The sequence below is a fragment of the Xiphophorus hellerii genome, chromosome 13 (genome assembly GCF_003331165.1).
Source record: "Xiphophorus hellerii strain 12219 chromosome 13, Xiphophorus_hellerii-4.1, whole genome shotgun sequence".
Lineage (NCBI taxonomy): Eukaryota > Metazoa > Chordata > Actinopteri > Cyprinodontiformes > Poeciliidae > Xiphophorus > Xiphophorus hellerii.
The window spans coordinates 5,729,394-5,753,216 of NC_045684.1; the positions used below are offsets into that span (position 1 = coordinate 5,729,394).

The following is a 23,823-nucleotide window of genomic DNA, read 5'->3' on the forward strand; positions in this document are numbered from 1 at the left end:
CAAAGAGCATAAAGGAAAAAGAGAGCTGTTTGAATAATAAAGTAAGAATTTTTGTTTTCATTTTAAAATCTAAGGGAATAAATTAATCAAAAATTTCTGAAACTGTTAAAACAAATTAAATAAGTTATTTTTTTATTAATTTAATTATTAATGCAAGTAAAATTGCCAAGAACATACCGTTACTTTTCAGACATCTAGTCAATTTTAATCCTAAACACAGGTCAAAAGGGCAAAGATCTGAGTGAAAACGATAGCCAACTTGTCTTTGTCAAATGTACAGAAAGCCAAATATTACAGTGAAATATACATATACAGTACAGACCAAACGTTTGGACACACCTTTCTAATTCAATGGGTTTTCTTTATTTTCATGACTATTTATAAGGCAAGAAGTCCCACTTATTAGCCTGACAGGGCACCTATGAAGTGAAAACCATTTCAGGTGACTACCTCTTGAAGCTCATCAAGAAAATGCAGAGTGTGTGCAAAGCAGTAATCACAGCAAAAGGTTGCTACTTTGAAGAAACTAGAATATAAGGGGTATTTTCAGTTGTTTTACACTTTTTTGTTTAGTGCATATTTTCACATGTGTTATTCATAGTTTTGATGCCTTCAGTGTGAATCTACAATGTCAATAGTCATGAAAATAAAGGAAACTCATTGAATAAAAAGGTGTGTCCAAACTTTTGGTCTGTACTGTATATATGAAATATATAGCCAAATATTACGTGAAAAATGCAGTGTTTATTATAACAATATTCTGGCACTGCAAATGTAAATAAGATTAGTTTTTAAACATCTGAACACAGCAAAAGGAAAAGAACCAAATTCAAAATTGTTTCACAAATCTTTCCAACTTCAATTTTAATGACCTTAAAATGTATTTTAAAATGTTCAATCATAACATTTTTAAATACATTATTCATTATGAATACGGAATAATGATCCATTTTCTGTCAACTTAAAATTGTTATCCTTAATGTTTTTGAATCATTTAAAACAGTGTTTCCCAACCCTGGTCCTCCAGGCTCACTGCCCTGCATGTTTTAGGTATTTCCTTGCTTCAGTCCAGCTGATTTCAATTGATGACTGATTAACAGGCATTTGCTGAACTGCAATCAGTTGAATCAGGCACATTAAAGCAGGGAAACCTCTAAAACATGTAGGACAGTGTGCCTTGAGGACCAGGGTTGGGAAACACTGATTTAAAAACATGGTCTAAAATTGGGAAGAGTAAATGAGACATTTGTCCCATCAGGCATGAAGTGATAACATGTCGACAGTAATCAGAAGACAGAAACTGAATGACCACTGTTTTATTAACATTGCTCCAAAAACTTTATACAAACCTCCCCCCAATTCTTGACTCTTTTGTCCCTTCCCCATCTTCAATCCACACCATCCAATTACAAATAAAAAAAGGCCCTTTCTACTTCATATTAGCTTCTTCTTGGCATACCTTTATACAAATCAGAAAATTATAAAAAACAAAAACTGATTTGTACATTTTTCTAATAGTCTAATCAACAGTGAAATCCAAACTTTCTATGGTCGTGTTCAAACAGAACCCAGCAGCAAACTGAAGGCTTCAGAAACATAAAAAAGTTAGAAATGTGAAAGTCGTTAATAATGCAGAATAATAATAAAACTTTGGCTGAATTGTTTCATCTTCTGAAATACAAAACAAAATTGAAAATCCATTTCAATTGTATGCACCCGTTTCTTCTCAACTTATTTTGCCTCAATAGAAAAAAAAAAACATAATTTAAAAAATATGTCCCTGGGAAGATGTATGTCAAAACATTTCTTGAAGCTTCTAAATCCCATTAGAAATAATTACATCAAAGCTGCACAAACTGAGATATCCTCTAGCTCAAGTATACACCTACAGCTTCCATCTATCATGCAGAGCGGGCGGATTTGACAGATGAAGATTATGAAGTGATGCTAGAGTCTAATATTACATTTTGCATTCAGCTACAATGGAACAGGATGAAACTAACTCTGTAGGACTAAAACGAAACTCATTAAGAATATGAGCAGTTCAAAATTCAAAGTCCCAGGTCAGAAATGCTAAATTATTGAGTTTCTTTCAGGCACTAATAGTCTTTCCTTTACAAATTAAAAAGAACAACTCAATTTTATGATTTCTATGTACAATCATAAAAAGAATATGGATCTAATATAAGTTCACACTTACAGATTGAGAGGCTGGCTGGTCCACTGGACACAACATGTAAATATAAAATATCATTTCCAAGACAAAAAAAAAAAAAAAAAACTTCACAGGTTTTCTCATCATTTTACTTTTTGTTGTGAAAAGAGAAATATAAAAAATTGAAAATGTGACAAAATACAAACAAAATATCAACACTCATATTTACAGATATTAAATAACATAAAAAAAACACACAAGGATAAAAGTGACAGCTGATGCACGAGGCGGGGTGCTTGACTCTCAAAATTAGTAAAAGATTTCAGAGTTAACATCACAGAAAAAAACAAACAAATCATCTTCGCCTCACTTAAATTTTTGTTTTTATATTAGTTGTTTTTATTTCAAAGAAAAATGAAAAATAAATATTTTGACAACAAACAAATGGACAAAAACTAAGGGTTGAACAAATCTGCAGGCTCAAATCTTGCGTTGGCATAACTCTTGAACACATTAAACAAATTGTTTCTCAATTTCTACACCACTGATCAACTTGAACAGGAGCCGGCATTCATATAGTGTATGTTTGCTGGAAAACAAATCAACAAGACTCCTTTGTAAAAATGTATGCCATAACATTTACAAAAAGAACCAAAAAAACACCTCTGAGATTTTTTTTTTTAACCAAATAGCGTCCGCCGTTGTGCAACAGCTGTCAGTGTTGTCAAATAATCAGATTTATGAAACACACTGTATTTACAACAAAATGTAAAGGCCTTTAAAGTTTCCTGTCTTTTTCAGATGAAGGAATACCAGATTTCTGCAATTTTATTTATCACAATGTATATAAATATGTACATCATGTCTCTTTTACTGGTTAGATCTATATGCCTAGAATCCCCCAAGATGAAAGTTTTAAACCCTGAAACCATTAAAAAACTCAATCCATGACACTGAAAACATTTCATGTCCTGAAACCTGAATATAACCTCTAAACATGTAGATTATATCGCAATAACTTCTTTCCTTAGTGACTTTAGTATGTGTGCAGAACCAAAGAGTTGACGGGTTTAAATATGCAACGTCCACAAGAACTTCAAAATGTGGCCCTGTCAAACTGAACAGAGTCCGATAAAGAGTCAAATTTGATAAAGATTTGATAAAGAAATAACCGAGTAGTCTCTGAAGAAAACTGGAACTGATCCGTTTGATTCACTTTCAAGTGCTGGCGGTGCCCTCTTTGTCTTTTTACTTTAAGGAATAGATCTGTATATTTTGACAGTATTTTATTTAGTCCTGTCAGTACCAGTTGCTGATGAAATCTGATGTTCGATTTTAACTGTCTCTGAAACCTTTTTTGCTTAGTGAAGAGATTTTAAAAAGTTTTCTCTGATTCCTCATCTGAGTCACCAACCTTCAACCATCAGACTCGTCTCTGTGTCTCCTCAGACTCCTTCTGATTGGCTGATCAAGTATTCGGGTGTTTGAGTTCGGGCGGGTAGAGGCTGCCTTGGAGAAGGGGATGAAGACGATGGATGGTGCTGGTGGCGCCCTCTGAGGGAGGTGCTGTTGCCATGGTGATGGTGGGCACCATGCTGGGAGGAGGGTGGAGGAGGGGAGGGTTCACGAAGAGATGGAGGGACGGCAGAGGACTTTATGGGGATGATGCGAGTGTCCATGACCTCGCAGTCGACCTGCATCATCATTTCGTAGCCCTGAGACGAGTTGTAGAGACTCTCTGAGGAGGACGAGACCAGAAAGGTCAAACCCAGCAACCAGTTCAGTAAACGCATCATTTATTGCTCTTCAGATGCTTTAAATATCATCCAGACAGACTCACCGTTAACAGACATGGCCGGCATCACCAGAGACATTTTAGGCCGACTGGTTTTGTTATGGCTGATGGCAGGCAGTAACAGGTGGTCCTGCAGGAATCAACACATTTTGATTGATTAATATCTGATATTTAAGATCTAAAATCACAAATTGGAACTGAAATGCTTTCAATAGTCTTACCCTCCTGAAAGACACGACGTAGAACGTGTCTTCCCTACGGTCGATGGCGTCCAGGAAGTCGCTGTAGGTGACCTCAGGTCCAGGAAGTACCCTCAGCTGACTGCAGGGGAAGCCAAACAAGAACCAGAAGAAGAAACTTAAAAACTCAAACCGAAATATTCTAAGAACTATGGCAAAAATGTTCTGTTTAGTTAAAATCAAGAACTACAGGTAAGCAAACATTTTAAAAACATATAAAAAGATGTGATGGCCAAAGCCATAGTCCAGTAATAAGATGGAATCTTCTGAACATATTTGATATTTCCAGTCTCAGAAAGGAGAAACGTTTCTGCTTGTTTGTGTTGTTAGAATAAGTAGAATGAGCTGCTGCTGAGACAAAACTGATTTGAACTCTAAAACTGGTTGTAATATTTGTTAAATGAAATAATTCAACATAGTTAAGCTCCAAAAGTATCAGTAAAACTTGTCCTTCCAATTCAGGATTTGATTACTTCAATGTTCAACTTTATAAATTTAGAAGAAAACAACTGAAATTTTTGATATTTTATAAGATAAATTTGGTATTAATTATTTCTTTTCAGTTTTTTTTGTACCTGTAGTCTGTCAAATGAGAAAAAACCTGTCTTCTTTACTCATAGTTAAGTCACCTCCTTAATAACAGTCTTGTTTACATTGAAGAGTGTGTGTTTGGTTGTACCTTTCTATGGAGCGGTGAGCCTGGATTGGCAGATATCTGGAAATGTTTGCCTTTCTCAGTTGAGCTTTCTGTTTCAAAAGAAAGATACAAAAAAGATATGTCTTGGTTTTTTCAAGTTAAATCCTTTACAACTGAAACTGTGTTTATGTGCTGCTGCCATTCCTTCCTAAGAAACTATTCCAAAAGAGATCTTAATGAATCCTTGTTAACTAAACCATTTTTAAAAAGTAGATACACTTTTTAAAAGATAAATCTTTCTCACCTGGGTGATCTTTGCTTTTTTGGCCGTCTTTGCTTTTCCTCCAGACTTCTTCCTGTCGATTTGATGTCGATGAACCCATCCTCTTAGCTCGTCTGCGAGCCTGGAGTCACAGAGATCTTTCAGTTTAAGCTGCTACGCAAAAAAAAGTTTCATTTCTCATTTTTTGTAAAACTAGCTTTATTGTGTGCACTCTACTGACTTCTTTTCTGGACAATGATTTGTTTATTTGGATAAATCTCATCAACAAAATGTGGAGCAGCTGCTCATAAATATGAGCTGAGCAAAAACAATCCGAGGAAGTCTAACTGAGAACTATCACACCAAAGATGAGCACATTAATGAGTTGCAGGCTGTGAAACAAACAGGGTTTGTTTCACAGCAAAACAGCCTTTAGTAAAGGTTAAAGAAACGGAGTCGTTTCTTTAACCTTTACTAAAGAAATGAAATTAGTGAACAAATACAGCATAAGGTAATTAAAGTATTACTTGTGATCTTGCCTGTGCAGTTTGAGGGTTTAAACATTAGTTACAAATTTCTCCTGAGGAGGTGGTAAAAAATGAAGGCGTGATAAAACAAGATATTTCGACCAGGGCAGGACTGACCTGAGAGACTCAGAGCGGTTGAACTGTCGGCAGTCTGAGGAAGTGAAGTAACGTTCGATGTCTGGCAGAACCAGATCCTTCAAGTCACTGAACATGTCACTCAGGTTTCTGCCCAACAACCAGAAAATACAAGACAATGGTTAGACACTAGCAAAGCTGCTCAGAGCAATAAAATAAATAATCATATTTTACTAAATGTAAGTCTGTGCTTTAAATTAAGATTCCTTAAATGAAGTTGGAAAAACTCTGGCAGAGAAACTCTATGTTCCACATGTAAGAAGTGAGGGATATATTATAGAACCAGCTTTGTTGGGTGTCTAAATAAAATGCAGATTACTATTCTGGATAGCAATGAGTTATATAACAGGGTACAACAGTCAAGGAATACAATGAGAACTGTGACACTTATATGACAATGACCAAACAGCACCATTTATCCGCTGATTAAAAAAAAAAAAAAAACAAGATAACTTAAGTAACCAAATCTAGCATTTGAGTTTTTAATGGTTGTTTAAAAGAATTTAATTGACCACTCGCAGGATTTATTCTGCAATGACTTTTGATCCTGTCTTAAGTAAAAAAAAATTCATAATACTTCAGCTAAAAGTACTTATTGCAAAGTCCATTGAAATATTAGCAATACAACAATATTGACACAATCATACACTGAGTAGCCCTTAAATAAGGGTCAATGTATTGCTAAAAAAACCAAAACAAAAAAAACTACATTCTACATCAGTCTGTGTTTGTTAGCATAAAGTGATATTGGGTTGCGAAAACAGTCGCCTTCAGTGTAATAGCTCGTTTTTTAAAACTTAGTGTGATTTTATTCATATAAAGTTAATCAGAATTCCACAGTGGAACTGGTAGCCTCAGTTTATTCCCAGTCTTTTCACTGCATGTCAGGATAATGTGTTTACAGCTATTGATTTGCCTCACCGGAACTGATAAGACTCTGGAGCGTATCTCTCCGCCTCTCCTCCCTTCCACCGCTCATCGCCGCCGGACTCCGGTTTCTCCGGTTTGTCCTCAACTTTCTGGAGAGGTTGAGGATCAGCCTGGCGATCCTGCTGCTGTTCGATCTCCAGCAGCCGGCGACCCGTATAAGACACCAGATCTTCCTGCAGACTAGCTGACAGCTTCCTGTCAGTGATGCTGCAGCGATAAACACCAAAATCATTTAAACCTCAAATACAACTGTTGTGGTTTTTCCATATATTCCATACAGGACAATATAGTTTGTGCTTTTACTTTGTAAAAACAACAATTGGACACTGAATGACACAATAACAAGCTGAGATGCTAAACTAAATCATATCATCCTGATATTTTGAAGAAAGCCGTGAGCGAATACCTGACGGGGCCAAAGCTGAAAGTCATGAACAGCAGAACCGCCATGACACACACTGCTCTCTTGTTGCTTGCAGAATCGCCGCTCTGAAACACAAGGAGCATAAAAATGGAAATTTTCTTCACACATGCTGAATCTCATAAATGTGTAAAATCAACTTTCTATTTTACAAACGTGTCCATTTTGCTATATACTGAAAAAAAAGCTTGCATGATTTATAGTTTCGTTTTTTTTATCAACAGGATTAGCAGGTTTCTCTGTTTCTTGTGCGTTTCCCCGTCACTCAGTCTTCAGATCTTGTAATTCAAGTTCCCCTGTTTACCACATGTTTCTTCCTCTTCTTCAGGTGTGCAGGTGCAAAACCAGCAGAGTGGAAGAAAAAGCTGCTCTCCATATGCAGTTTTAAAGACATAAACCTTATCATTCAAAATCAGATGCTTGGTCATTTTATAACACATTTTTGTTTTCTGTTATTGTAACTTGTTCTTTCTTCAAGCCTGTTCATCCTAAAGTTCCCCTTCATATCTGTCTCACCACCACTCACCTCCTTCACAGCCAGTCTCTCCCTCAGCGCCTGGTTCTCCCTGCGGAGTCGTTCGTTCTCCTGCTGAGCTTCCCTCAGCTGAGCCTCCAGGTTCTGCAGGTATTCCTTCTTTTTCTTTCTCGACTGGCAGGCAGACTCTCTGTTTTTTATCATCCTCTGTTGCCGCTTTAGCACCTTCATCTGTGCAAGGAAAAATTTGAAGAGAAAGAAAGTAGGCAGAAGTGATTCAGAATTCAAAATGGGAAAGAAATTAGCTAGACTAGTTAAAAATCAGCAGCAGAAATTGAGGTCGGTAAATCTTTATCATGTCTATGTGTAACTGAAAATTTGTATTTCTCTGAGTGCCAAGCAAAAATGAAAAGATGTTTATAAACCTCTGAGTAATGAACTGTGGGTATTGATATTAGTTTCAGCACATTTACAGACAGAAAAAGAGCAAAACATTGTAGCCAGCCTTCAACCTGGCAGGGTTTTGTTTCAGTGTGAGTCACCGCATCCACCTACTCACATCAATGTCGTTGGAGTTGTTGCTGGGTAACGGCGTGGTCGCCGGGACGATGGGCTTGCTGGTTGAGGAGGCAGCTGGGCTGGAGCAGTGCTGAGGGATGGTAGGGGACACGGGCTCCATTTTCACAATAGCCGGAGCCGAACTGAGACAGACGGACGGAGAGAGGACGACTGGAGGGAGAAAGGCGCTACATTAGCGATCAGACACAAAGCTAATTACTTTACCTGGAATTTAAAATAAAAGGACAAAAACCTGGGAATTTATCTGGTAGTTACATTTTATTTCATATGAAAAATACTTGAAGATCTTCATTTTTTAACAAAATAAATAAGAAAATTTATAAATACGGCTAACAGGACAATACTGTCCTACCGGGTCTGTTCTGATCCATGGAGGGGAGCCCCTGCAGAATGAGGGTCTTCGCTGGTGCAGGGTTTTGCGGGACGGGGAGTGTAGCAGCAACACACACCGGTCGGGGCTGGATGGGAGGTTTGGTGCTCAGGATGGTGCTGGCTTTTAATGTGCTTGGCAGGACTGCTACAAAACACACACTTTTAGGTTATTTCACATCACAAAAAGATAGTTATATACAATATATTCTGTAGCAGCTTCTCTGTATTGTGCACAACTGTTCTGAAATGCATTCCTCCTCGAACACACTAGATTAAAATGACTAAACACTTTCTCCGGCATGTTATTGAGTTCAGCAGAAGCTTTTTAAATCAGTTCTCCCTCAACATAAAGTGTAAAGAAACAAGAAGAGATTTCAAACATGGAGAACAGTTGGTGCTACACCTGGAAATGAAAACCAGCAGTTAAGAACAACTTCACATTGTACATGTTACCAAATATTATTTTAACAAACAGGAATGTTTTAGAGTCATAAATCAGCCAATATGGTTGTACTGGTCACAGAGTGACTTCTCAGCCACTCTGTTTATTTGGGGTTAGAGACCACAACCATCTGCAAACAACTATAATCCACAAAAACCTTAGTTTAGATGTACTTAAAATTATCATAATTGCCTATTTTAATAATTAGACACCAAATGTACGTTAATATGCAAATAGAAAACTGTCTTGTCACTACGACTGAGCCTAACCTCAGGAATAAATAAAAATAATTTGCATGATCAGAACTAAGCAGTCATTCGAAAAGGGTTCTAATATCAAAGCGTACTAAGGAGACAGCAGCTTCAGGTTGGTAACTTTTCTCTGATTCGCAACACCAATCTCGATTTCGTTTTCAACGTTTTCATTTAGAAATAATTTCTATGATCCTTGTCCCAATGAGGAAACATCTTTTCCAAGATTTAAAATTTTTTTTGTACAGGATATAAAATTCCTAAAAAGTAGCATAGCTCATAAATATACACACACATGATAAAACAAGACAATAACTGGGCAGATGGAACTATGCAATAACTTAGAGATCCTCCATGCTTTCGTTAAAGCTAATAAAGGGGTTACCCAAATGCCAGTAACTTCAAACTGTCCTAAATGCCCAAAGTTTTGAGTGCATTTTGTTAATTTACATGCAATATTTACAACTGTATGTGCTTAATCAAGAAAACAACATTGTGAAGTCTCCAAGACTGCAGACTGAGGTGCTATTTAAATGTTCGAAGGTCTTTCAGTATGAAGACTAGAAAAGTTCCATTTATCCAAAACTCCGTATTCGGTTACAACCCACCAAAGACCCTTCTTCTTCAGAGGAGGAGGAGGAGTTCCCACACCTACACAGTACTCCCACCATTGTGTGGGAACTGCCCCAGGGTCTGTGTACAGAATACCTCCACAAATGAGTGGAACACAGGGTGGAAGGTAAACCGAGCTCTCTATTCAGGCTCTAGCGCTGACAGCTCGCAGATATGTGCAGAGAAAAAAAACCCGCCAACACTAACCATGAGTGGAATATCCTGTTTTCAGATTTGCATGAACAAAAGGTGTGGGGTGCTAATGTAATGCTTGTCTAGCGCTTCTTTTTGTGTCAACATAGAAGAAAATAATATACTCTAATAGAAGAATATTAGAGTAAACAAGAAGTCACATACCTGCAGTTTGTGTCGGTATTCCATTGATGACTGCTTGAACAGATGTTAATGGTGTCTGCAGCTGAGTTTGTGTCATTATTGGAATCTGGGACTGGGGTGGGGGTACTGCCGTCGTTGCCACGGTTACCTCCATCGTCCCCAGCGGAGGAGACAGTACGTCTCCATACATGTACGGAGGAGTCGGAGGGTTTTCGGCTTTAATTGTAACCTGGAAAGGAGATGGGGCAATAAGTTTGTGTTCTTCCCTCCCAGTCAGGTCATTACTGTAAATACAAATTTGTTCTTAATCATTCACCTGGTCAAGTAAAGGTTAAATAAATAAAAATAAATAAAGATGGCCTCTTTACACTATGACTTTGAAATACAGTATATCTTTAGTTATTTATTAGTTTCCTTTAATATTAAAAGATAAGCATCCAAATCATGACACAAACAGTTTTATTGGTCCATTTGTGTGATAAAACAGCCTCCTCTATCATCTGAAAAATCCCACCTGTGGGTCAGGCGACAAGGTCGAACAATCTGAGTCCAGCGAGGAAGCAGGAGAGGGAGGCTCAGCCTTGACCTGGAACACTGAACAGAAACCACATAACTAGTGGAAACATTGTAAAAACACAATGTGCAAAGATTAGATTAGGAAAAACTCAGCTTACACATTTCCACAGGGAGCGGCTCTGTCAATGTCATCTCATTTTTTATCACCGAAGTGTTTCCTAAACAGAAACACATCAAGCACACAAACAGAGATGGATGTTGTGATATTAAACAACATTATGACTGGATAAATAAAACCCTTTAGATGCAATTATATACTTGCACTAAACTTATTAAATGAAGAGCAAAAACCTTTCAAAATTTTGCTAAATGAAAATGTTGTTCTTAAAGGAAAACAGAACAGATTTTTAAGCAAATATCATTGGATTTCTTCAGTTCTGCCAAAAATAATAAATAATATCTAATAAACATATCGACATAATTAAAACCTGAAGTAGATTTTTTCTCTTAATGCTATGCCTGAATCAAAATAAATGGTTTTGTTCAAAAGGTAGTCTATCCATATACCTCTCAGGTACAATGAGCTACATACAGCTAGTTCAAGGAACGAAAGGCAGATCCGCTCATTGGAGAGATTTCTGCAAAATCAATTATCTCAACTGAGTTTCCTGAGTCAATCTTTTACCATTTTGCATTATCTGTTTTGCTGACTTTTAATAGAGGGATAATATCCACCTTATATTTAACTCTTTGTTTGCTTTAAATTAAATTAAAAAAAATTTCAGTTTTCTTGGATTATAGTTGTAAGTTTAGAAGTAGCTATACTGAATGTATAGCAGGTGAATAGTTAAATCCCTGAGAGGATTTTTTTTGTCTGTATTCATAAGTTTCTCAGACAGAGGAAAGCAAAACAGCACTAGATACAAGATTCTGTAAATTGAGCTCTGTTGGCTCTCTGCAAAAAAACATGAAAGTGAGAAATTTACATATTCTATGGATAAATAATGAATAAAAATGCCACTGATCCTTAAATTTGAATATATTTGGGATTTCAAAGAACCATGCAACCACATAAACAACACAAGCAAGCTCAAACTGTTAAGCTAGTATGTTTTCGATTAAAAACAAGTGGTTTTAGAATTGTTATGTCTTTATTTTCACACTGTCCCTTAATTCTCACTAAATAGGCATAAAAATAAAGCCTATATGATGAGAAGACCTGCAGATGTAGACAGAGTGACTCTGCTTCTAATAGAATGTTAGAATGTTTCCACAGGCTGAGGACAAAGCGTCTCGTGTTGCAGAGACGACGGATCCGTGAAACCAAAATGCTAAGCGATGTGATCCAAGGGGCCCGAGGTGAGAGCCACAGGCAACCGGACGGTGTGTGTACCTGTGAGAAGGTTGTCGTCAAGGTATCGCCATGGTGACGTGCGGTTATCAGGATCGAGGGTGAGCACGAGGTCATTGTCAAACTGTGAGGAGTTGGTGGAGAGGTTGGAGAAAGAGAGAGTGAAGAGGGAAAAAGTCAGGAATCAAACATGTCCAAACAACTGCAGGGTTAGTGTGTCTGTGTGTGTGTGTCTGAGTGTGTGTGTCTGAGTGTGTGTGACTGAGGGGGTGTGTATGTTTGTGTTACTCAGCCAGGCGACACACACCATCTGCCTGCACTGTGCCCTGTACAGTCATCTGTGTGAGCTGCTGCTTCGACAACCTGATTCTAACTGTATATAAACACTAGAGTTTCACTCACACAAGGGTTTGTTACTGTGCTCTGTATAGCTTTCTGCAGCTCCACTGGATGATTACAAGCATTTAAAAAGAAAATCTCTGCCTAAATAAAGTCTGTGAGCTAAAGTTTGGGAATTGACAACATTTACATTATAATCAGGTTTATAGAAATCAATAACATGACGCTGTAACCCTTACAGTGCAGACTGAGTCAACAAACTGCAAAGAGATTCTATCAAAACCATCGCTAAACCAGTTCCTCAGAAAACTGCAAACTGTCTGCATTTTGTTTGACTTCTCAGCCACTCTGTTTATGAAAAAAACACAAAGCACAAAATGTTAACTGTACAGGTTTAACCAGGATGTAGCTCAGTACGGTCCAGGAACAAGGATTCATGCCAAATCTAACACCTTCGAATGCATTTGAACATATCTTGAGCAAACTAGTGAAACCATGGTAAAAACAAAAAAATGTCAAATGTATAAGTAATGACAATTTCCCCCAGGAGTTTATTGAAATATTCAAGCTTAGAAACTCCACTGTTAAAGCAGATTCAAAAAGCTACCTTTCAAAGATAATGCAAGATCCAAATGATATTGCTCTTTCCATTGTTACATTTAGTCTCTACTCCTCCTGAAAAAAATATGGTTTGATAGTTGTCAAATTTATATAGCTGAAAATAATGAACGTGCCAATGCAACGGAAAAATTCTAGTGACAGCAATTTAACAATGTTTCTACATAAACTTCCTTTTTCATATAAAATTCCAGTCAAATTTGTCTGCTAGACAAAAACAAACATTTATTTTTACTTACAATTAAAATGTTTTTACAACAATAAGATTTATACTATAATTGATATTTCCTTTTTTATATTTTCAGAAAGAACAAAACCTGAGCACCACAGGTTAATATGTGCCTATGGTTTTTATACAGTATATCTGCTTTTGTAGCCAACACAGTAGGTTTGCCAATACACTGTAACTGATCTAAAACAATAAAGACACAAGAGCACCAAAGACAGATCTGATATGATTTGATATAAAACAATCAAGTAGAACAATTTAAATTTTTTCAACTTTTTGTGAATAACTAAACTTTCATTAACTAAACAGTCAGCAGAAAATGCATTTCTAAACTGTTAGACAAAAAATAAGCTCATCTTACAAAAGGCGCTAAATCAAAATATAGCCTTCACTAGAGTGAAGTTAGTATCCTTGTTAGAATAATTAGAACAAAAAGAAACATTAAGAATAACTAAACAATAAGAGAACACTCTCTGGTAAATCTGTTTTATGAACATGCTATCCAGCCAATAAGTTATTTTTTCAGGAAGTAGAGTTAATCCAATTGATTGGGTGAAATAAAACTGAGCTGACGAAGTCTTAAAAACTATTTGAATGTTTATTTTTGGAGGAAGAGAGGTTCCCACTGATTAAATTATCCCATAAAAACTGATGCACCTGGATGTCATTTAAAAACATGCTGTGCCGTGCTGTGGTGGTGTAGGGGATAGCGACCCACGTTTGGAGGCCTTGAGTCAAAGTGAGCAATGAATGCTGAGTGTCAGCTGCACTGAAACAAAAGCTGCAATGCATAGACATATTTTCATGACCGTACCGATGGTTCGTATTTCAACCCTTGACTGAAGTCCCCGTCCTCTCCTTCCTCCATGCTCTCACACTTGAACAGGCAGGCATCTGCAGAGGAGACAAAATTTTCAAAACATCAGCAAAGAACAGGGAATAAAACTCAGGGACAGATGATGAAGCGAAAAACAAGCTGGACCAAGACCAGAGGAGATTCAAATCAGCCATTTAATTTACATCTCTGAACATGTAAAAACAGTACTTAGAAACACTACTGAAACATCACCAAAAATCATTCAATTCAACAAGAAGGCAAACCTTTGAAAGAAACAAAATTGAGACACAAACAGATTCAGTCATGCATCAGTTTGACTGAAAGTGCATGCAAATGTTCTTTCACAAGTTAAACCTCAAAACACAATTAGATGACAGCAAATAAACATTTTATTGTTAAGCTCAAAGGTTTTGAACTAAATCTTCAGTCTTCTCACATAAATTATTTAAAAGAACCAGGAGCATCTTTGTGACTTTCTGTCTGGCAAAACCTGGAACATATATAAATAGGTCTGCAACAGTCAGTTGAAACATAATGTTAATTCACAGTTCATAACTGCATGAAACAATTTAAAGACAGAATCCAGTTCAGTGAGTTGTTTTAGTTTTTACCATTTCATCTATTTACAATGGCACTGCCTATCCATTCTCTGCAGATAAGTGAATTAACTTTTTCCTAACGATTACTAGCTAACAGTCATGCTAACCATGTGATATTCTCAATGTTTCTTACTTCATATTAGACATTGTTATAATTTTCTGATAGAATGTTTTTTTTCTATTATTTTGCTGCTGATATTTTAATTTTATATGAATAAAAAAATGCTTTTTTTCCTTCGCTCAGAATCTGAATTAACAAATTAGTTGTTTATACGACCTGTGATGGCTGAATGGATGTACAACATTCCCTCTCACATGTTAAAAAGCTCTCGCTAAAGGAATTTGAGAAGAATCAGATAAATGCTAATGAACTAGATTCCTCCAGCCAGGAGGAGGAGAAATCTGTGAGGTGACACAAATATTTTAGAAAGTTGCAATGTTCACTGACACCAGCCAAACTGAATCTCAGGCAAAAGTTTAACAATGTACATGTGATTTTAATATATCTTCATCAAACTCCGTGGCAAAATGAGCCACAACCTACAGAGATATTACACATAAACGTTTCAACTACGAATCTTCATGAGATCACATCAGGAGATATGAAGACATGTTCCTGTTTAGTCACACAAGCGCTGCTGTTTGTAAAAATAACTAATTTTATGCCTCATTTACAGGAAACAAGCAAAGTGGTAGAAAAAGGTACTTCTCCCGTCATGCTTTGTGTTCTCTTGTTAAGCCACACTGGACTTTGAAACTGAAACAAACAGGGGACGCTTCAGCTTTTACTGTGATCAGATTCTGTTAAAAAGAATGAAAAATTGAAAGAAACATTTTTTTTATCAGTTTTAAAGTTCCATAAACAAATGATTATACTTACTGAAGTTAATTTACATTAACAAACAAGTCAAGTAATTAATAAAAGAAAAGTATCTGTAAGGTTTTAAGTCTTTCCTGCCTATTAAATGAAAGAACTCACCCTTTTAAGCTACTGAAAAAAGAATAAAGAAATGCAACATAATCTAGATTATCTCACTAAAAAGCAGAAAGATTGCTCCTGAACTTTAACTTTTCAGTGTTACAAGAATTTGAGATTGCAGGAAATCGTAAATGTGTCTTCTGAAGCAGTTCATGCAGCTCAACTCAACCTACTTTCTGTCAGCCAAAAGTAATGATTCACCTACCCTTAATCTAAATCTAGTCACGTTTACTACTTGACTGGAAGGGACGAGCAATAACTTTGTCCTTCCGACCACAGAGCCATAAAACTGCTCAGTTTGACTGTCAAATTTACCTAAAAGGTCTGAGGCGAAGCAAGCTGACAAAGTTAAACAGAGAAAACATATAAACATTAAGCTGCAAGAGCAAACAACACCTCAACAAGAAGTCTCAAACACATCTACTGACTGTTCATCATAAACTGTCAAAACCACTAACCACCAATAAAAATGACTGATATAGATCAGTACATTGGTTGAGACGTGTTGGAGCCGACTGCTACAGTTTACATTCACACTAGGAAAAGCACAGTGTTTCACTACAGGAGGGTTAAATGTAGGCCCTTATGAGATTCTCAGTAAAAAATAATAGTAATAATAAAAACTTAAGTAAAAATACCTCAGTATTACAGTATTTACACTTTATTTATGCATAGCATTTACATATTTCTTTTTATTTAATGCTAATACAGAGACGTAAATAAAACATTCTAAACATAATCTAAAATGAGTGTTGAAATGCCTATTTTAAATTTCACTATTTTGACTTTTTTGTCATTCTGCTCTTTATAAAACACCACTACAAGTGCTACAAGATGATGTTAGCTGGTTAATTAGTCAAACTATCTGTTTCGTCTAGATTTGTCTTTCTTGTAAGCTACGGAAAAGAGTAGTAGCCTTTATTCAGCCAGCTGACCAGCAGTCTGCAAAAATAGGTGGGGAAAAGGGCAGAAGGATTGAGCTACATCAAACTAGAAAACATTTTGGTAGCTACAACTCTCTTTAGCATTTTATTGCAACCACTTTAAAGTGTAAGAACAAGTCAAGGAAACAATTTGATAGTTTTTAAAACATCACTTTTTAATACTATGATAACCAGCCCATAATAATGATAACTGAAGTCCAACACATATCAAGAAGGACTAACAAACATTTTCTTTAAATTGCTGATTACATTTTAGTATTCATACAATATCTAAATTTCAAATTGAGATCACCATGGTAATATCATTGCACAATATCACAATTGGAAAGCCTGCTTAGATGTAATATTTGATAAGCTACGAAGTGTATGAATTAATGTTCTGCAAGCTAATTTTGTATTTGGCCAGTTGGATGGACTCAACATCTTTTAAGTCCACACCTGTTCTTGAAACTAATGATTGAGATGTTAAATATTACTGACTGTCCGGAACAAATATTGATGATGAGACAAAATAGATTAAAATTTGGGCTAGCCTGCTAAAGAAATATTAGCATCACAACAATAAATTGTATGTTCTTCTTCCGGCAGCAGTAAAACCGTGGCTTAGTTAAAAAATAAATGTATTCCCATGCTAAGCTTTTTTATTGCCAAATTATTTTACCAAAACCACTACAGGAATATATTTCACACGTTACAGCTGCAAACTTGATTAGAAATGTGTTTTTATGACTATTAGCAACTACATGTCTGCAATCTTTAGTGATGTTTTGATACGTATTGTTGCATTAAAACACAGTGATGGACTGTTAGTTAATAGTGGGAACTCTTATCAAACTAAGAATAGGTTTAGATGACAATCATGTTAACAAGAGTCAATAAAGCGACGATTTTAAAGAGAACAAGTTAGAGGAGGTTATATAAAACGTTCAATCACGTTCCCAGCCGCTGTGAGGATGATAAACAGCAATGTCCGGGTTAGATGATTGAGGAAGCAAGTTCAGAGTAAAGCTAAAACCGCGTGCAACACGTATCACAATTAAAACCAACTTAGATATCAATTACAGTTGTAAGACTCGGGAATAAACATTAAAAACGTGTAAAACTGAAATGAAAATCTTGCAACGCCCTGTTGGCCTCGCCTCTGTATAGCAGTTAGCGCACCCAGTTAGCTTGTAATGTCAATTTTACCCATTTATCTTCATTTATAAACGGATTTTAAAATGTCCTTACCCCAATCTTCGCTCGTCAAAAGATTATCAGCGAAGAATCGGCTGTCCAGATCAGACAGTAAATCCGCAGTCATCGCCACAAAGGCGGTGTGTGTTTGGACAGCAGGAGTCTGCAGTCAGACGTGATAACAGCAGCTAAACCAACATAGACTAGATAAAACTCTTAGCTTTATCCTCAAGCTAACGCGCTAATTATGTATTTGGCTACCATTTGCGATATAAAGTAATAGAATTTTTTTAATCGAGTAGAAAACTGGATTTTTTTTCCATGCCCTCCAGTGAAGTTATCGACCCTTCGTTTCGCTTTGCATATGACAGAATAGGAAACGCATTTTCCAGAAGGTTACCGCCTGCTTTTGTTGGGTTAGCCAATGAGAGTAAAGAAGGCTCGGATCGACGCAGATAAGAACCAATGAAATAGCCGAAAGACTTTGATTGGGCAGCTAGGTGACCTATTGTTAAACAGGAGCTTGTGGGATATCCTTTTAAAGATGATTCTGTCCAATAAGATTGCGGATGTTTGATTGACAAAAACCATGAGCCAAACAACGTGATAATTTCCAGTGCAAACAAAAATAGTCATGAGAAGACTCACGTGGATTCAAGCATTGTAACAGAAAAGCTGGCCTGTATCAGACTAGGATGTTTTCAAAACATATAGCAATTCATTGTTAATTTTAGGAAAAATTAAACATTTACAAAACATTGATTTCTATGGGATTAGGACCCGTTTTGTAATGTTATGCATGTGCCGGGCGGGAGCTGTTACATAACCGAACAAGGAAGAGGTAGTTATACTAAAACCTTAACCACAAGTTGCTTTTTCAGTGTCAAAAGGGTCGTCTAAAAATCAATTTCAGTTTGCCAGAATGTGAATCATGCGCTGTAAAATCACAGAGCTGTTGATTCATCAGAGTTTGTTTGAAAAAGTAAGACAGAATCAATTTTTGAGTTTCCATAAAAGTAAAGTCCAATACATTTTAAAAATCAATTTTCAAACATTGTGGTAGATGTCATTTTTTCCCAATTTTTTGTACCCTATGTGATGTAATTTTAGCTACGTGCATCATATTTTAGTATGCATTATATAGTTGTTTTTGACTTACTATTTTCATAAAATAGAAATTTCATTTGTAGTCCTACTGTAGGGTAATTAAAGTGTAAAATGGAAGCATGCATATTGATTGCATTGCATGCAATTAAGGTAAAGAAAAAAGTCTAAAAACTGAAACTGTACAGTAAGAGGAGCATAAGAAAAAGAATACTATTCAGTTATTAAAAACAGCATACTCACATCAAAAGAAACTTAGGCTAATTTTCTTTCAAAGTGTATAAAATGTGTATATTTGTACATTGAAAACAGGAACAAAGAAATTGAAAAATGGACTGTTTAAAGTAATGTTCTGTGAGATGAGAAAAAGTGAAAACAGCAGTGAAGAAAATATTTAATGAGTTTGAGGGTTTTTTTAATAGTGATGGTTATGAAGTCTAACAGCTGGTGGGAGAGGATTTGTGACAATGCTTCTTTGTGCACCCAGGATGCAGCAGTAATCACTAAAACAGAAATAAATGTAAGACATTTATAATTTTTTTAAGTATTAATTAAGCCTATGATGCTTGTTATCTTTTGTTGCATCCTCTGTTTGGGTCAAGTGCAGTTATTTTTTTATTTATGGATTTCAGTATTTTGTGTTTAGATTCATAAATTACATAATTTATAGTTAAAATTGCATCTTGTTTTAACTGGATACATTTACATAGTCAGCCTATTATTTTATGTCTTTCTTGTAGCTGCTATGTCCATTGTGCTCTTAAAACTCCCTTATAATTTAATGGTTTTCTTTGTGATTGGTCATCTTTTACCCACATATCCACAGACAGAAAACCCCAAAATACTTGCAGAATTAATTACTTAAATTTTAAAGTATAGGCATAAAGCCATGATTAGAGTTCAGATTCCCATTTTCTCAGCCTCTAATGCTCAGATGTAAAAGGTCTCAGCTTGAGGAAGTGGAAGGCGGACAGAAGGAACATGTGGAAAAAAAGACTGAGACAGACAGAAGGTTCATTTTTCCAGACAAACCGGCAACAGGACCTCTGCACTGCAGTCATATTTTCTGTTGTCTTGTGGTGAAGATGCTCAGGTTTATGATTTTCTGTCATGTCTGGTTTCTGATCCATGATGTGATCGACGGTGTTGAAAACTCCACAGGTACAGACAGATCTCTGTTTTTTTTTTACTACTAAATACCATTTATATTGATCATACAGCTAATAATGTGTGCTTATAATAGATCGCAACACTTGATGATGAACAAATGATATTCATCTTTATTGTGTTACTTTTTCCATGGTTATTTCAACTGATTAAATTCATAAAATCTTCCATAAAGAATTGCAATGACACATATTTTATAATGTGTAAGAAATTACTAAAGCATATTGAATAACTACCTCATTTGTAATGTTATTAGAATGAAAATAGAATTATATGAAACAGTACAGAAAAAATGAAGGTCTTACAAATATTGCTCTGTATTTTTTAATTTTTTTGTAAATATTATTGAAAAATGTTTCACATTTATTTTTAGTTTATTTTATTTTTTTGAACACCAACATATGTCCCAAAGTTTTGTCACAATTTTCCAGTACAGTTATTATTTTTAGTCTGAGTGGATGACAGTGAGCATGTTTCCATGAGATAAAACAGGAAGTGCAGGCAAGACAGGAAACAAGGCTAAAAGTTGACTTCCAGTAAGGTGTGACTGTCATAGTTAATATTAGTGTCATCTAGATAAACGACTAAAATTCTATTATAACTGACATTTGAGCGAGTATCCTAAAAAAAATTACTTTCTTATAATTTAGAGGGAATCTCAAGAGCTTCATTACTCTTGTCTCAAAATAATGTTCAAATTCAAAAGTAATTAACTGATCACAAAGAGAAACTAAATGTTTTTTCATTTAATTTAAACTAAATTTGAAGCACAACTGAGTTGTTTTTTATCACTACATACATGTATGCATTTATTGAAAACTGCAAACGCCAAAGTAAAATAAATGATTTTAAAAAGCAATAAGAGCAATAAACTTATTTTTTAAAATGAAACATAGATTTAATAATGGTTTCCAACTCAGATCTTCAGGCTAAGAGCTTCGAGTTTTTGGCCAGTCTCTCTCCATCAGAAGTGATCCGGTTTTCAGTATTGGAGGGTCATCATGTGTGCTTGCCATGTGGGGGGTTTGCCGGCTCCAATGTGATCTGGACTCATCAGAACCAGAGGGTCCTGGTGACCCGGCAGAGCAGCTACCAGACCAACCACTACCGTCAGCATTATGTTCTGTTGAGTGATGGTGGTCTCTGCATGCTGAAGCTCGAGGATTCAGACAGTGGAGAGTACGAGTGCAACCAACGGCTGGTGGCTGAGCTGCAGGTGCTTACAGGTATGATGAGAATACAGCAACAGTGTTAAATACCAGCTAGGACATCCTTACTATAGGAAGCCATGCATTCCTGAACTGTACACTACAATCCTTAAAGTGGTAAAAACTAAAAGTCAGTAATCCTTCTGCTTCTGACCCCCAGGACATGACTTCACTGTATCTACAGGCAGGACGCTTCTGCTTCCCTGCAGAGGCTCCTCTAAGTCTAAACACAGGTGGTTTAGACAGAGAGAAGGGGAGAAGGAGGAGGTCATCTTCACCCGTTTCAGAAATGGCACAGGGAAAGCAGAAATAGACGGGAGTCGCCTGAGCTACGCAAATGGCGCACTGCAGATCGCAGACCTGCAGCCAGGGGACGCTGGAGCGTATATCTGCAACAGAGTTCTGCAGGCAAAACTCACCTTCCTGGAAGGTAGCTCGGTCAAATGTTCACCTGGTTATTTTGTAAAAAATTTTGCAGTAAGAACAAGAAGAAGAAAAAAACTGAATTATTGATGATGAAAACTGAAATATAGGCTTTATAGTCTTTTTAAGTAAGCTGATTCTAACTGTTTTTTCTGTTATGATTCTTTATTTTGTATTTGCAGAGCTATTTATCTTTGCTTTGGTTTGCAATTTCTTGTTCCTTTTAAAGTAACTGATATAAATATTTTATATTTTTGAAATACAATGCATTCCATGTAAATGTGTAATTCTTGATGTCGTATCAGCTTTAAATAAGGCAAAAATAAATTGAGGTCAGTGTTTAAACACTACAACCATCAGAAGGATTTGAACAGCAAAGACATAAAAAATTTATAAATTAAGATTTTTCAAATTACATTTTTGTTGTCAGTATTGACAACAAAATGTATTTAATTGCTTACTCATGATGCTTGTCAACTGGTAGACTTTGAAATTTGAAAACTACATTTCAGAGCATCTTGTGCCAGCCAGCACCCCATCATCTACCACAATAAGAACAGTCTCAGCTGTGTCAGGTAGGTTCTCCTTTCAAAATCATACATTTAGTCTGTTTATTTTTTAAAATACACAAAAACAATTCTGCGATGCACAGATTTTTACATTTTGTTTTTGTTTTTAGTTGTGTTTGAAACACAGAACCCACCAAAGAAGAGACCAGAGAATGGTCAGTCACACACGGTCAAGAGCAATAAGAAATCATCTCAGTATTATTCTGTGGTTTTAATGTTCGTTGTTTGTGCTTGTTTTTAGCTCTGCTGCTGGTCGCTGTCATTGGTTTGGGGTTAATGGTCGTCCTGATCGCTCTAGTCTGTATTTTCCTCACCAGCATGAAGAGCAGAAAGAGGAGGAGACACAGATATGCAGGTATTTATTTATGCATTATTTGGTTAGTTATCTGAATAATCTTCACTTTAATTCAGTTTTAGCTTTAAGGATGAATAGTAATGTTGTAATAAGATAATTGCAAGTAGTTATAACCAGAGGTTTGACAGTAATATGGCCATTAAAGCCACTAATCAGGTATTTAGGAACTGAGTCACTGACTCTACCCTCTATTCAGCTCAATGTTTAATATAACAGACATCTAGGAATCCAAATCTTGAGCAGAAGCGTCAGTTTACCTTTTCTTAAAGGCACAGAGAGAGACATTAACAGCCATCTGGATAAAGATTTTAATCAGCTAATTCCTATTTCACTATATTAGGAATTCACTATTATTATAGTGAATTGAGTTACTACAGGTGACAAACATTTTATGAGCATTGTGCATTCTCTTCATTATCTTACATATCCTGAATTCAGACATGTTTCTCTGTTGTAGCAAAAAGACAGGAAGAGACAGAGCTGCAGCTGTGGATGACATATAACTCCCAGACTGGTAAATAAATAACAAAGTCATATCTGCTAAAGGGAAGTAATTTTGTCATTTAAATGCATTTAAATGATTCCTTTTATTTGGCTGCAGAGTATGAGGTGTTTAAGCGTCCGTCCCTGCAGGATGATACCATCCACTACGCCTCTCTGAGTCAACAGATCTGGAGCCAGAGACCCAGCTGGTCTCCACCAGATCAGAGCAGCAGTAATGTTATTTATTCCTCGGTCATCACCAGACCTGCAGCCAAACACACTTTCTCCTGATCCAGTTTATTTCTGCCATTCTTTGTCAAACAAGACTGAGAAGTGTTTGACCTTTTGTGTCTCAATTACTTATAACTTTTAGCATTTGATTAAAGTCGTTACACCATGAAGCACAGAAATATTAACAGTTATTTTCTTTATTATTTCCTTGAGACTTTATAACAAAATAACTGAAACTGTTAAGTTACATATTATGTCAGGTTATGTTTATTTGGTTTTTTGCTAACTGTAAAGAAGGTACTGAAAACAACATTTCATTTATATTTGTAACAAAAAGGAATGTCAACAAGATGCTGCAAATCAACAGTTTTGCACAAAATCAGCTTTTTACTTCTTAAACACTTTATGAAAGTTAGTTTAATATCATAAACATATTTACATTTGAGTTACTGAAAACAATGGACCCATAATTGACAGTGGAATACAAATGTACACTCTAAAAAATAAAAAATAATAAAACAAAGGA

General features: G+C 36.0%; 2 protein-coding genes across 3 annotated transcripts; one reads left to right on the forward strand and one right to left on the reverse strand.

The window, feature by feature from the left end:
* Positions 1-1,301: 1,301 nt before the first annotated feature.
* On the reverse strand, positions 1,302-18,135 carry atf6b (activating transcription factor 6 beta). 2 transcript variants are annotated; one of them, XM_032581363.1, is made up of 17 exons: positions 17,812-18,135; positions 14,036-14,115; positions 12,078-12,159; positions 10,843-10,902; positions 10,683-10,762; positions 10,190-10,397; positions 8,508-8,669; positions 8,136-8,305; positions 7,628-7,807; positions 7,087-7,169; positions 6,672-6,887; positions 5,733-5,840; positions 5,131-5,230; positions 4,869-4,936; positions 4,172-4,271; positions 3,996-4,080; positions 1,302-3,893 (listed from the first exon to the last, which is right to left on the reverse strand). In XM_032581363.1, exons 1-17 carry the CDS (start codon positions 17,882-17,884, stop codon positions 3,601-3,603), a joined length of 2,148 nt encoding a protein of 715 aa, XP_032437254.1. In that variant the 5' UTR covers positions 17,885-18,135; the 3' UTR covers positions 1,302-3,600. The 2 variants fall into 2 exon arrangements, with proteins under 2 accessions (XP_032437254.1, XP_032437252.1); XM_032581361.1 differs by having other exon boundaries at positions 8,508-8,672.
* A 310-nt stretch (positions 18,136-18,445) lies between these two features.
* On the forward strand, positions 18,446-23,820 carry LOC116731857 (uncharacterized). Its single transcript, XM_032581720.1, has 8 exons — positions 18,446-20,022; positions 20,949-21,254; positions 21,397-21,666; positions 22,172-22,234; positions 22,339-22,383; positions 22,470-22,583; positions 23,041-23,097; positions 23,185-23,820. Exons 1-8 carry the CDS (start codon positions 19,788-19,790, stop codon positions 23,355-23,357), a joined length of 1,263 nt encoding a protein of 420 aa, XP_032437611.1. The 5' UTR covers positions 18,446-19,787; the 3' UTR covers positions 23,358-23,820.
* Positions 23,821-23,823: the final 3 nt, after the last annotated feature.